We start from the raw sequence: 15,460 nt of genomic DNA on the forward strand, positions 1-15,460 counted from the left end.
AATATAAATAAAATGGAATTGAATTGCTTGGGGATCAAATACTTATTTAACTCAATAAGATACAAATCAATTTTAAACTTTTTTGTAATGTGTGTTTTTTTTCTGGAGTGTTAGTTAATATTTTGTGTATCTCCTTAAAAATAAGAGACTGTTCACTCATTTATAAGTGAGCTAACAAATTCCACTTCTGCTCCCTCTCTCTATTTTTTTTTTTACCAGTTGTCTTTAACAGTCTATGTTCAAATATGAAAATACACTTACTTAATTCAGTTGTAGTGGATCTGCAAAACTATTGCATTTTGTCTTGTATTCTGGAGAGCCAATGGGTGTGTGTGTGCATGTGTGTGCAGGGTTTAAACAAGCTCAACTAAAGGATGTACATTTCTATTGTGAAGCATTTCTCGAACATACAGTTGTGTTTACTTTTACTCACTTACTTACTCATCCCAACCTATGTGGGTCACGTTCAGAAACAGCTGTTCCCTTCTTACCCCAGCTGGTAAAAAAGTCCGACTGCAGTCACAGTCATCTGACAAAAATGTGAGACATGCATGTGAAGACATTACCGATATATAGTGCACTTTCAAATACTATATTTATTTTTCTCTTCTGGGATGAACAGTCTGATATATGAATCTACAGTAAGGCTTAACATTACATTTTCAGCATAATATTTCTCTTTTCATCTAAAAACCAAAACATACAAAAAAAACTTTAGCACCATATGTTATTAATAATATTCATATTGTTCCCAAAAATAGGGCGTAGGTACAATACTGGACATCAGTTTTGCTTCTTTTGTTTTTTTTTTAAAGAATGGGGATTCCATGAAACAATTTACTTACATTTTATATTTAACAACAACAAAGAAATCATTCCTTATATGTACTCAATCACAACATGGGTCGTATGGGTCCACTTTCATAAACATGCTACATTTGTAGCAATTTTTGAGTACTAACATTGTGCCAACTTTTTGGAATACCCCGGATATACCATATAGCCTACGGAGTATCCTGATAGATTTGTGAAATACACCAACAAGCTAACACAACCTATAAATTGATTGAATATAAACAAAGCAATATTTCCCAACACCTTTGATAACGATTCCAAAAAATCAGCAGCAATTAATATGACAACCATAGTCGCTTCGTTGGAATATCAAATCCATTTTCAAACAAAATATTACAGCCAATTCTACAATAACAACAAAAATAGATACACACAGATTAAGGACATATAGATGACAGGAATTTACAACACAGCAATCACGTTCTATATATATATATTTTACCCAAATTCCATTAGCAGAAGTACATTTGTGCTCCTGTGTATTTGCTAAAAAGATGCATTTTGTCATCTGCCATTTTCATTCTGTCCAAAAAGAAAAAATCCTAGTGCAGACTGAATTATAGTAAAACAAAAACGTACCGTATGCGGAACCCAGTAGAATAAATCTTATATGAGCAGTAGAGTAACTATTGGGTTTTTTTGTTTTTTTTGTGCAGACTGGGAAATCAAAATGGCACCACTGAGAGCTGAGTTCTGCTGTAAACTGTGTGGATTTGAGGTGCTGGCTGTAGAGCATTTTGAGACTGCACGTTTGTGGTATGCAGGATCTCTCAGTCAACTGGAAGGCTAAAGCCAAAGAGTGGACTCTTAGTCCACAGCGGTAGCACCTTTTTAAATGTATTTATTCAGCACCAGGTTATGAACAAAAACGTAAAGAAGGAATAAAAGTTTTTTTTTTTAAAAAGAAAACAAAAATGCACCGTTTTTTAACATCTGAACATTCTGCCCCTGTGGTCAAACGGATGGTCATGACACAAAGGTATAGACTCGAACCAGGTCAAACACTACAATGGCCTGTTGCTACACATTAATGCAAAAATCAGAGGGTTTCTTGTGCAGTCGAGAGCACTTGCATGCTAAATGCTGAGGGTCACCTCACGATGAGTCATAAAGGCATGCTGGGAGGTGGTAGAAAATCCAGAAAATGAGGTTATTCAAAAGAGAAGCAGTGATTGGGCCTGTTTCGTGATCATTCCATAGTAAGAAGACGTAACAACTGATTTTTTGCGCTTTTTGTCGTCAGTTTCTTCCACGTCGTTTTCTAAACGCAGGCATTTTTGTTTTGGCTAGAGGACATATTGTTCACACAAGACACAGAAAACGACACAGAAAGTTTACGCCTTAGCACTACAAATCATTCATAACTGCAAGACAGAAGAAGATGTAAAGGCATAGACGAAAGTACAAAAACAATCATTGGCCAAATCTTTCGGTAACTTGGCTGGTTATCTGCGACCGTGACTCTCCATCAAACACTTCAGAACTAACGCTTTTAAACGGACTATTAACTGTTATATTGTTACTCGCCGAATCAGGTGGGGTTGGCGTCATACTCGAAAAGATGAGGAAACCTGGGTTCAAGTACAGAAGATGTTCAGTATTGCCTTACTGTTTCTCCTGTGTCTTTGACATAACCAATTACTGGGTTTCACACAATACCCATCACTTGATTCTGTCACACAGTAAAGTCCAGATGTAACACCATAATGAGGAAACAGCGCAGTCCTCGAGATGACATCTTAGATGAAACTGTAAGACTAAATAGCACTGTCAACGGAGGTGTTAGCTCACAGAATTGGGAACCTGGCTTGATCTGGTTTAGGGTGGGAAAGGGGTCACAGACAGGAAGAATATTGTTTGGCGTTATCATCTTGGTGGGTGTGCTGGCACATGAAACAAGTAAAGAAAGACATTGGCATTTGTTGTTTGCGGACCTGGCTGCCATGGCTGGTTCGAAGCACCCAAAGTAACAAGGCACAACAAGGACTGAGAAGAGCAAGCTTTGCTGTTCAAATCCTCTTGCTGTGTTTTGTGGCTCTCGGACGATGTGGTGTTTGGAAGGTAACCTAACAGAAACTGTCCTGTGCGAGGGATTTCTCTGTGACCTTGTTTATGGTATAAAGTGTGGCAGCCTGAATGCTACACGAAGTAGTATACTTCCTACTCCCGCTTAAACCTGTGTGTAGCTTAGCTCTTGAAACCCGTGTTTAATTTAAAGAAAACAAGAAAAATACATAAAACGTAAAATCTGCTTATTATCTGGCTTCTAGCTAATCATTGTTACTAGTCACAGATTGTGACAAAGTGGTGATTGCTCTGTAGAAATATTTAAAATATACTGCATGTTCTATAAAAATCCAGAATTGTACATATAGACTCTTTGTAATTACTTTAACTGTCATTACTAGGGATGCACCAACGTAATGAACACTGGTATCAGTAGCAACTAATATCGGCATATCTGCAAAAAGAATTATCTTTACCAGTTGGAGCGGTCAATATTCATCTGTTCTGTCATGACTAAGTGAAAAAAATTTGCAAGTATAGATATCTTTGACTCTCTGGCGTAAAAGTGATAATAAATAACAACAACGTGGAAAACATTGGTATCGGCATTAACGATCAGTGCATCCCTAGCCATTATTATGCTTATTTTTATGACACGGTTACGCAGGCGTAAATATTCTGCGTCACGCGTCAAGCACCACTAAATGAAATGCAGCCCAGTTGTACATAATCTTGTTTTTGACTCAATATAATACTGTCATTCCACACACAACCACACATGCACACAAAGATGAATGAGTCACAGTGTATTTGCACCTGATTTGGACATGTGTCCACCTCTGGAAAAGGTCAGCAGTGTTTAGAAAGGATGCACTATATGCCAGGCAGCCAACTACCACAAAAAACTGCCCCTACGCCCGTTAACCACAATGAATAATCATTCCCACGAAGGAAATGAATAAATAAAAATATGCAAACCATAATTTAGTGGTACAGTCCCAGCCGAGGAGTCGTCTAGGATGCAGTATGTTAAGGAAAAAAAATGGAGACCCTTGAGGACATGCCTGGAGATGAGAACTGCATTGAGACACCCCTGAGTCAGCTGGTTCAGTGGTCTTGTTTTTTTGGTCCTGAGGAACCCCTGTATTGGCTGTTTTAAGTGTTTTTTTAATTGTTTTTTAGATTTTTTTTAGTTTAACAATATTTATTATTCATTATTTACTTATTAATGAACTATTAACATGGCTGTTCATTCACTACAACATAGAGGAACTATACTCTGGCTACTGTGGTAAACAGTGAACAAGTTGGTTATTTGCATACACATGTATATCTATACATATGGTGTGTCGGATGTTTACTCCAGCCTAGCTGACCCAACAGCTCTCAATTACTCAGGGCTGAACATCGCTTTTACACTGAGGGGTAGCAGACCCTGGATGTTGAAGCTCTTGGTCATGGCAGTGTACCTCATTGCATGTTCTCATGTCAGGATCTCAGTTTGTTTCAGCCTCAACTACGCTGTTCAGTTACCAGAGAGTGTGAGAGTGTTTTCACGGGAACGCACCAAGGCCCAGCACCGCAGAGACGGGGAAGAGGGCGAAGCAGCAACCGAGGATGGAGCCGAACAATCGGCAGGAGAACAGAATCGTGGAAAAGGGCTGGGGACACACGCATGCACCCAGAACCGTTCAAGCATATTTGATAACACTTCAGTACACGCCGGGCCAAACATTCACCTTTTCATACAATCATTCAAGGAATCATACGTAACTTCAGTCAGGCCCTTTGCCACGATCTGCCCTCGTGTTCTTTTCCAACCCTGGCAAAAACCCTCTTTCACCTTTAGCCCTGAGTCACATGGTGTCTGCCTTTTACAGTACGATGTTAGCAGGCACGTGAGGCCACAGCAAAGCAGAAAGCCAGTGAGCCAGGGAGAAAAAGGAATCTCTGTGTTACGTAGAGCTCTTGGGCATCCCTTGTTGGGTGCATTTGTACTAATGCCTCATACTAAAGTCATGCCAAACACTACAATGTAAAAAACACACATTATATACGTATTCAGATGACTCATCGAGTAAATAGATACAATTGAAGTATGAAAAGCATTCTTTTTTTTTTCTCATGAATCGTAGCCCTCTCTAGAAATGTTAGTCGAGCTCCTTTGACTTCGAAGGATCACTGCGTTCACTTCTTCGAGTGAATTCAGTGTCTTCCCTTGGGTATCGGTTTTGGAGAGCTCCTGCAGATTCAGCAGGAGATGTATTTAAGTGTATAATTGCTGTACAGCAGGCCTTTAGATGGCACACGTTTCGCACAGACTCATTCAACTGGTTCAAGGGGGGAAGGGCAGAATAAATTGGAAAGACAGTACTGTAAGATACGATTTGGCTTTGTTTCAACTGCGATATAGCAGGTGTCAGCACAGTTGCCCTGTACACCCATATAAGAGCATCATCTCTTTTAGGGCACACTGATGTTGAGGAGAATATACCTTTTAACATGGCGATGTTAAAAAAGTGTGTGTGGCAAAATATAAAGCTATGTCAGTAACTATCAATGTGGACACAAATATGCACTGAAGTATAATAGCACAGAAATATCTTCTCAGACCTCTTTCCCCCCCTCCCAATAACTTATTACAGGGCTTTGCAGCCGATAAGTGTGTATTACCTAAACCATTTTTTTAAAATATAAAAACAACATAGGGAGGTTGAAAAAGGATTCAAAAGGGAATGGTGGAGGATTCCTTGAAGGCTGTCTCTGCACTTTGCTCCATCACTCTTTGTTAAACACCTCTAATCTTTTTTGTGTTTGGAATGTTTTTCATATGATTTTCTACTTCCTCACAAATTTAGAAAACATTGTGCTCATTTCTACTACAGTCCCTTCATTGTGTTTTGTTATCTCAAGTGCTGTCACAACCATATGGGGAAAAAATACAATTATAAGTTAAGGCATGCTGTTGGAGCTTGCCTCCACTGGAGGGCAGTCTGTACTATAAAAATGGATTGTGTGGGTAAAACTGATTGAAGGTCAGTGTGCTTTTTTTCCCCTTCCATGCAGGCTGTAGTTTCGATTTGAAATTTGTAACAAAAGTGGCATAGCCGGGACGCTCTTGTGCCATGTAAGCTTGCCGAAGGGAGATATATTCAGAACTGTGTCTTTTGGAAAAAATTATGATTGTGTGCATTGTTAGAATTTACAGAATCATTAAAGGAATTTTAGGCTAAGGACTTCGTAAACATTATCATATAGTTCAATGAGTTACATAAAGAATGGTGGTAAATGTGGGCATATGCAAAGACCTGCCCCCTCTCCTCCATCATTCCCAGCAGGCTTTGCGCAAGTCCCGGGGACATACAGTATGCCCTTCACAAGTATTCACAGGTTCAATCACCAATACAGTATAATGCATTAAACACATTTCATAATGAAACATTCATATGTTATCTACACTCTCATACATAATCCCCCTCTACCAGTGCAGAGGGATTTGTTTATATCACATAACATATTTTAGGTTCATAATTTTCTCTCTGTACTGTATGTTTATTTCCAAAAATAAATCATGACTGTGTGTTTAGACTGTCTTAACAGATTTCCGGTTGACAAAACACACATCTCCTGCAGGAAATTGAGTGACCACGGATGAGAGAAGGAAAGAGTCGAAATGCGGGATGGAAAGAGATCATATCTGGAGAGAAGGAAAGGAGAGAAGTGAAAGAAAATAAGAGCGTGTTTATCATAATGTGGACGAGGGGATGACAGAGCTGTGGCAGAAGCCTTCAGAGGGAGGATTCATACTGCAGGAGTTCATAAAGAAGTGGACCGTCCCTGTACCTGATGCCCACCGCATTAGGGCTGACATACTGCAGCACATTTATGGTCCTGCGCAGGCGCCGATCCACAAAGTGCGCATCCCAGGCTGGGTAACGTTTTCTGGGCATGTCTATCTTGATGAGTGGACCCTCAGGTCGGATGGGCCTACCAGCTGCATCCACAGGCTCTGTGGACCTCACCTGGAAAACTGGAAGGCAGGTGTCTGTGGCTGTTTCGTCTGACTCCACATGTTCCCCTGCCAGACCCCGTGTTGGAGTGGCCTGGGAGCCACGGGGCCCTGGTGTGGGAGCCATCGGCTCAGCTTCAGGGGGTAACGGAAGGCCCCACAACAACTCAGCACAGCAGGAGCTGGCCAGCACCCTCAGTCGGGGGCCCATGGGGTGTAGGACCCCGTAGTAGAGAACCATACAGGCCACACCTGAGGCAAAGCACAGGAAGACGCCGCAGAGGGCAAAAGAGGCATAGGCGTCAGTGGTGGCTGGGTCGCGATACGCATACCAAAGGGAGCTGAGGATGGCATTTTCTAACAGTACTACTGTGTAATAGGCCACCATTCTGTACCGTGTCCGGCCCTCTCGTACATTGAACCAACAGAAGACATAGACCACGGCCACCACCATGTTGAACAGTACCTCCTCCCACTTGGACATGCAGAAATCAGTGCTGCCATGGATGACCCAGAAAGCCATGGCACACCAATGGAGCACCACAAAAATGCCAAAGTAGATGTGGAAAACAGAGGCAAATAGGGCAAAGGAGAGCACCCGTGAAGAGATGGTAAAAAGGCGCCAGAACAGATGCACCAGGGCACCTCTGTAACTCATGCTCTTCTTGTCGTCACGTGAATCACGCAGAAGCTTGTGGTAAGAGGCTAGCACCCATGCCAGGGACAGGAGGGAGGACACGGCAGAAAGACCTAGAGAAAATGAAAGGAGAGAGGAAACAAAAGCAGAGGAAAGCTAAGAATTAAAAAGATACTGGTTCTAAAAACATCCGAGAGAAGTTTCCAGTTTCATCTTTAAGCATGAATCATAACCTGAAGATTTATGGTTTTATCCTGGACTTGCTGCTGTTCCTAGCAAACGTTATGTTTTATTACATCCAAAGCAATCCATCACATTTTTTCAAAGGCATATTATTACCAGGATGATCCCACGTCATCCAGTCAACACAGTCTCCGTTTAGTGCACCAATTCAGTTTCCTTAAGACATATAATTGTACAGACAGCAGATATGTCAGAGCAGTAACCTGCTGCATGAAAAATGATAGAGTATTATCTGCAGAGCAGAAACATACTGCCTCTCTGCAAATGTATTGATGGCGTTTCTAAAGACACCCCAGCGGAGAAGGGTATCACTTGTTATGATTGAATTGCCTTCCTTGGGGAACTGTATTCCAAGAGAAAACTAGAATTGCAAAAGAGGTTTCAGTAACAAGAGTGGTGAGTGTTGGAAACCTGATACAAGTGGTGAAGACTGCTGGTAACACTAAATAAGCTGATATGTGAACTCCACAAAAAATGGACTGTCGCTTGGAGATTATGGAGGCATGTGACGACCTCGGTACGCGTTTGATGCATTACACACAAAAAAAGAAAATGTCTTGAACTGTCAGCAAAATATCAGAATCAAATGTTCCTCATGCACAGCCTTAGAGAAGCCCTTACACTGCAGCCACTCAGTCTTGTTGCTCTGGATCATGATGCAGAGCTGCAGCACCAGCTGAGGGGCGCTTTCTAAGAAAGTCTCCAGCAACCGCAACATGTTGACATCGGCATACTCGTACATCATAGCCCAGTAAAAACGCCGCTGGTTCTCCTTCTGCCGGTGGCTTTGAATGCCGAGGTACATCGTGCGGATGTATCTGCAGAGAGAGAGAGAGAGAGAGGGGTGGAGGAGGTGAAGAATTTAGACAGTTCCAGCATTCAAGTCTTTTACGGTTTACACAATAATAAATACTTGACATTATTTATGCAAAACAGGCAAAAATGTAAGTATGAAATCACTTTTTTTGACAACACTAGAGAGCATTCTTAGCAGCACTAAAAAAGGGAAACATATCTACATGCTTTACCAGCAATATATTGATGAGTTCTGTGCCTCAAGCTAACTTTTGCTAGTCTTTCTCAGTGCAGTGCGCTGTAGAGTTAAAACTGAGAAAACAGAAAAAAACCAAGAAGGAAAATAACCATGGTAACCTATCCTAACAGTCTAAGAAATGCATTGCTTATTTTATTAGGCACAACTGTTAAATCTAATACACTCCAATACAACATTAATACAACTTTATGAAGTTCCTTCAATTTCAGTTTTTGTAGATATGATAGTTTGTTTTTTATTATTGAGGTCATTTTGGGTTTATATTTATATTACACAGAGAATATGTTAATGGGGCAGACCCAATATCACAAACACATTTAAAGATAATGCAGGTAAGAACCGCTCGCTTTGATCTAATAATAAACAAAGTAGCATTATCACTTTTTGACAATTACAGCAAAAAAAAAAAATAGAATCACAGGTGCATCTAAATACATTTTTGGGTGACTATGCTGTATATCCAATTGTGTAATCACATAATCAGCTCTTAATGCGGAAAATTCGATTTTCAGATTGCTAACAGATTAAGTAGACTTTAATGGTTCAAATATTTAATGGATCTTGCAAAACCTTGTGAATTTTCAGTGATAAAATTGTGATAAAACAAATAAATCAAACAAAAAGAATGATTTGTAGCATAGACGGAGCCCTGTCTAAAGCAGAAAAACACACCAGTGGTATGATCGCATTGAAAACGCACGATCATCTCTCTGGCCTTTGAAGGTGCGGTGATCGAACTTGTTATGAAAATAGGACACGGATAGTAAGCAAGGCAATAATAATAATAATTCTATGTCTGCACATGACTCATATTGTCAGCTGGTGCAGTGGCTACTTTCATGACTGAAGGGGTTTCATAATGGTGAAGTGACTCTGATGAAGCCAGAGAATTAGGAAACGCAGCTGAGATGTGGCAGCTAACTGAATCTCACTTCTGGTGCAATTAAAGCTGTACTACTCTCCATACCGTGCCACGTTCAAATTATAATGAGATTTCAGAAAGTTTTCCAAGTTCAGCCTTGTATGAGCTCACTGACATCCCTACTGTGGTCAGGAACGTCTCACAACACGCTCAAAAATCCTCTGTGGAAATATCAATCCACCCAACAGAACAAAAAAAAATGTAAAACAACAAAATCAAAGCAGGGCTGTTTCTTCTTTCTAGAGAAAACTGTTATCATAAATGAGTTTGACAGTTATAGTGGTTTATAGTTATCTTAACAGTCACTTCCTCTATTGCATATTGGGTGGTAGCTGCAGGGTCTATCTGCCTGAGCTGGCAGAGTGGCCAGATAAATCCAGCACTTGATGTGAAGGCAGTCAACCGAGGACAATAGTGTAGCAAGGACAGAAATAGACTAGACAGTAGCACTCCCCCAAACAAACAGAGAACTAAAGCATCTAAATGCAGCTCCTAAAAGTGAGACCCAAATTCACTGCAGCGTAACAAACACAACCAGAAAATGCTTATAAGTGGTTTTCAGCATAATTAGCTTTTGCATTTGGGTACTGGGTAAGAGATTACAGTTTAATTTGAAATGCGGCTGAGAACAGTGCACTGTAAAGAATGCATTTGTCAAATAGAGTCTGACTGATTTTGGTCACTGTTTTGAAGGAGATTCCTCCTTACCATAAAACTCCAATTAAGAGACAAGACTTTCAGTTAAATGTGAGAACACTTAATATACATATGGTACATAATTACTTGTGCTCAAGCTGTAATTGATGACCTCTATATATGCTTTGTTTCCCCGAAATGACAATATGATTATCCTCCAGCATAAGGATCTATGTAGTGTAGCAAAATGAGGGTGTAGATACACAGCTTTATATCTCAGGATAGGAGTCTTTGGCCCATCAAATGTAGCAATGTAGCAATATTTTAACATTTCCTTTAGTAAAACCTGACTTCTTAGTGAACGTCTTGACTCATTCTTTCACTACATGACACAGTTTCCATTTTTTTTTCAGGTCTTGCTGTTTTAACACAGCATAATCACTGTCTTACTGTAGGTGAGCTACAGCCATCCCAAATTGTGCTGCAATTGTAAGGCCAGTACTTTGTTATATTACCTTATTCCACTTTATAAATCTGACATATGTACATGACATTAGACAGCTGATAATGCTACACTATTTAATCTGCAAAGAGGAGATAAGGAGGAGTTCAGTATGCATATTATGCATATTAAAACCAGTGTATGAGAAATGTATGAGAAACATTAAACATGTCTGCTTTTTCTGCTATTTTTGGTCTTTTAAAAATGAAAATATTAGGAATATTTAATCATATTTTGTAATTTATACCCCAATAAACAAAACTTTTAATGATACATTAATGATGCATTTTCACTTTGGCTAAAACATAACTGACAGCGCAGGACAAAAAATCTTAATCTGCAGAGTTTAGACACTAGCTGTATAATGAGGTACATGTTCATGGTTCAACAGTAGGTTTCTATAGGTAGTTCATACTGTCATTAGCAGAATTGAAAATGTGGTTGATAAATAGAATATAAATGGCATAAAACATACATAACCATGAAATGCGCATACAGTATAAAGTTTTTGAACTTACTGTAATAGATCTGTTCTGTTCTTAAAGTTGTTATATAAAGCCCTTCCATGCAGTGGGATTGCATGGAGTAATGGAGTAAAGCAGAGCTAGATCTGGCTTGGCAAGGAAATTAGGAGCACAGGGATGAAGGTTTTTCTCAGGACAGTGGATAAGAGGAACAACAGAGGAGCAAAATGGGCAAGTTTTTTGGCATCAATAGCTCTGGGCTGCAAGAGGCACCATTATATTCAGAGGTAAAGGCTGGCATTCCGTGACATTTTCTGTGAGACTGGTAAATGTCAGATGGAACAAGTCAACCCCCCTCCCTCACTAATGACATGCCACAGAGACCTACACAGGCCCTTTGTCTCCATCCCCCAGTTTCCATTAGCCTGTGTTCCACAGATACGTCTCACTAGTTTGTAGTGCCACCATCAGAAACAGTAATCTTCATGGCCTTCATAGCTTGCGCACTTAAAACAAATCTAGAAATGAGCAGCTGTGGGTTAGCCACAGCAGTGTTTTGGGCTAAATGCTACTGCCAGCATGCTAACATGAGTGAAATAATGCTAGCAGGCTGATGCTAAACAGGGTCACCATCACAATTTAGCATTAGCACTTTAATACTAGTGGCACTAGTCATTAATGTTGTGGTTTTCCTTTTTTCTGTGAGACATATTGTGGCACCACAGTGGTGCAGTGATTAGCACTATCAGCAAGACTCCACTGGAGCCTCCCTGTGTTGGGTTTACTTGTCTGCGTGGGTTCTCTCCAGGTGACCTGGCTTCCTCCTACAGTCCAAACACATGCATATTATGTTAACTAGCGATTCTAAATGGGCAATATGTTTGAGTGCTTGTCTGTCTCTCTGTTTTAGCCCTGCAATGGACTGCCAATCGTCCACTGTGTACCCCACATCTTGCACTGTGAGAGCTTGGGTAGGTTCCTGGCTAAAAATGGAGGTCAAAACTCCACTCCCTGAGAAACAGCTTAATTACGCATGCTAGTTGAGCAGTTTTTGAAAAATGACCAAAACTGATAAAAATCTGGGTCAACAAAACAAAACATGTCAAAGAGAATATTTAATGAAAAGGTTAAAAAAAAAAAGTATGACACATTTTAATGCCCAAGGACAACAGTTGACAGGTAACAAAGTACAGGTAGAAATAATTACTTAGAGCAGACACTCACAGGGGTGCGAAAACAAAGAAAAAGGGGAAGCAAAAATATTAAAAGAAAGTGATTACCTAACTAAACTAAGTGACAATAAAAATTAACGATTAGACCTATAAAAAGCCACAGACAGGATGTGTAGGAAACAAAGAAATGGAAGAAAAACTACAATAATGAGACAGGAACTAAAAAGAAACTAAATGACAATATGTTAGCCCTCAATTTATTTTCAGACTGCTTCAGCACGTATACCTAGGACACAAAACTAAACGACATTTGTCATTTACTCTCGTCTGCTGTTTTCGTTTCTCAGAATAAACTCATACTGCCTTGGATTCAGCAAAAAAACTTGTAGAGTTAAACACTTTGGGTTTCAGGGCTGTCAGAAAAATCCAAGCTCACTTCATCATGTATCCAACACACACACACACATAGCACGTTCCCTTCCTGCAATCTCACACACATCCGTTCCCTTCCTACAATCTCACACACATCCTGCGATTGTGATGCATACTGTTAACACTCCCACTGTGCCTTTTCAGATGTAGTAACACACAAACGTCTTCTGAGAAAAAAGCGTGCACATACACACAAAGATGGATACATGATTGCGCACACATACTTGTCAGCACGGTAGGTAATAGGGGGGATTTCCTTTCTTTTTCCAGGCACATTTGTCAGATGGATCCATCTCTGCCCCTCTCTCCTCGTCCCCTTCCCCCCCTGACCCTCTCTCCACTTAGGCTGGGGTACTCCTCGAGTCCCTGATGCGTTTTCCTCTTCCCTCCTTTCCCTTTTAGATCCATAGCTCCTCTACAGGGCTCCTCATGAATTATTTGTGGTGAGATCATAGCGATCACTCATGGCTCGTTAGGCAGCGTACGCATGGCCTAACAGCTCAATGCGATGCCGGGGTCATGTTCCAAGACCAGCTGTCTGCTATTGTTGTCAGAGTGCAGGCAGCCATTAAAAGCTCCCATCACCATGGCACGTTGCACCCATGTATACAATCACAACCATGAGGTCTTTCTACCTTTTAAATATACTAACCAAACCAAGACGGGAGCGCTAAAGGACAAATCCAGACATTGAACTGTATTATTTGTATGACATCTTGAGATCAGAGCATGAGCTGCTGTAAGAGATGGATGGAATGACAAACCCACACCATGTGGAAGACTTGGCTGCTTTTTTCCTCCTTCTCCTAAAAAAGTCATTGACCCCTGAGTCATCCAACCACCCTTACACAAATCTCTCGAGAGTGCGGTTAAAAGGATCACACACACGCACCTTGCCAAGTTTAACAGCATCTGTCTTCTCAGTCATGCTCGTGGGAAGGCTCAGCAGCTCAGGCTGTATTCATATCTTGTCATAGGCTGATTCATAAGACAATCACAAGCAGCATGAAGCAGAGCTCATGCATCAGCTGAAACAGGTGGGATTCTTGCAGAACACTAAGCACAGGGGACATGTAACATACGCAGTCTGTGGGTATATAAAAGTGTGTGTGTGTGTGTGTGTGTGTGTGTGTGTGTGTGTGTGTGTCTAAGGTGGAGGCAATGCCAGCTGCAATGAGTCACTCCACGGGGCCACACATCGACTCTCAATGAGGCTTAAACCTCCTTTATCAGAGTTTTACACCTCTATTTTACTTTTTATGCCTTTATCTCTTTTCAGAACACTTATACACTTTCTTCTGGGATGGGATTAAGTTTTCTTCTGTTCTAGGCAAAGTGGTTATAACACGTACTACTTCTTCCAGCACCAGCCTTTATGAATTTAACTGTAGAAAACGTCCCATTGCGAGTCCATACTTTCACAATATTACCACAACCTTGAAAATTCAGTGTATGTTGAGACCTGTTATAACAACCTCAGTAGAACTCTCAAATAGCACTTGCAACAATTATTTAATAATTAATGTATTAATTAGCCCACTGACAGAAAATGAACAAAGCCTAATCACTGTACTAATTATTATTAGATAAAAATGGTCTTTAAAAATAACAAAATGAAACAAACAAAAAAAAAAAAAGCCAGACATTGGAGATTTTTGAAAGGAAGATTTACTGATATTTTTTTTCTCTTTTTCCATTTCAGGCTTGCAGAAGGTGCTGGAGGTAATCCCAGCTGTTATAGGGTGAGAGGCACTGTACACCCTGGTACACCCAGGTCACCAGCCTGTCACACCACTACTACAGAGAGACAGACAGCTACTGTCACTCACATTCACACCTACAGCCAACTTAGAATCACCAATTAACCTGAAAGTACCTGCAGAGAACCCCAGAGAGAGAACATGCAAAGAAAGAAAGGTCCACATAGATTCAAACAAAGAAAGAAAAAAAAAAGGGGGGGGGGGGGCTTTAGACTAAAACTTGGTTTTGGATGATGGTGATGTTGTTTACTCTTTGATAAAAAAGTACTATAACATCCATCCATCTTCTTCCGCTTTATCCGGGGCCGGGACACGGGGGCACCAGCCTAAGCAGAGAAGCCCAGATCTCCCTCTCCTCAACCACCTCCTCTAGCTCATCCAGGGGAACACCAAGGCGTTCCCAGGCCAGCCGGGAGATATAATCTCTCCAGCGTGTCCTGGGTCTGCCCCGGGGCCTCCTCCCAGTGGGACATGGCCGGAACACCTCACCCAGGAGGCATCCTTGTCAGATGCCCGAACCACCTCAGCTGGCTCCTTTCGATGTATTATAACATAACAATAAATTTTTTGTTCAGTTTATCTCTTTCAGCTTGTACATTCTTCTGGCCTTTCTAACTTTACAGGACAACCTTTCCTATCATACAGAAAACTGAATATTGTAACTGAAGGATGGCTGGTCGAGGAGTCAAAGTCACACACAGACTTTCACAGAATTTTCACGTGTGTGTGTTTGTATATGTATATGTGTGCAAAAAAAAATTGTGGGC

The 15,460-nt window shown here is 40.7% G+C and overlaps 1 protein-coding gene across 1 annotated transcript in view; it reads right to left on the reverse strand.

The window, feature by feature from the left end:
- Positions 1 to 3,609: 3,609 nt before the first annotated feature.
- xkr6b (XK, Kell blood group complex subunit-related family, member 6b) overlaps positions 3,610 to 15,460 on the reverse strand; it is a 68,267-nt gene continuing 56,416 nt past the window's right edge. The window contains exons 2-3 of the mRNA XM_085132411.1: positions 8,373 to 8,569; positions 3,610 to 7,621 (exon numbers count right to left, since the gene is read on the reverse strand). Of these exons, the coding sequence (XP_084988537.1) occupies positions 6,651 to 7,621; positions 8,373 to 8,569 (1,168 nt within the window). The 3' untranslated portion in view covers positions 3,610 to 6,650. The remainder of the gene's footprint in view (positions 7,622 to 8,372; positions 8,570 to 15,460) is intronic.

Source organism: Neolamprologus multifasciatus, chromosome 15 (genome assembly GCF_963576455.1).
Source record: "Neolamprologus multifasciatus chromosome 15, fNeoMul1.2, whole genome shotgun sequence".
Classification (NCBI taxonomy): Eukaryota; Metazoa; Chordata; class Actinopteri; order Cichliformes; family Cichlidae; genus Neolamprologus; species Neolamprologus multifasciatus.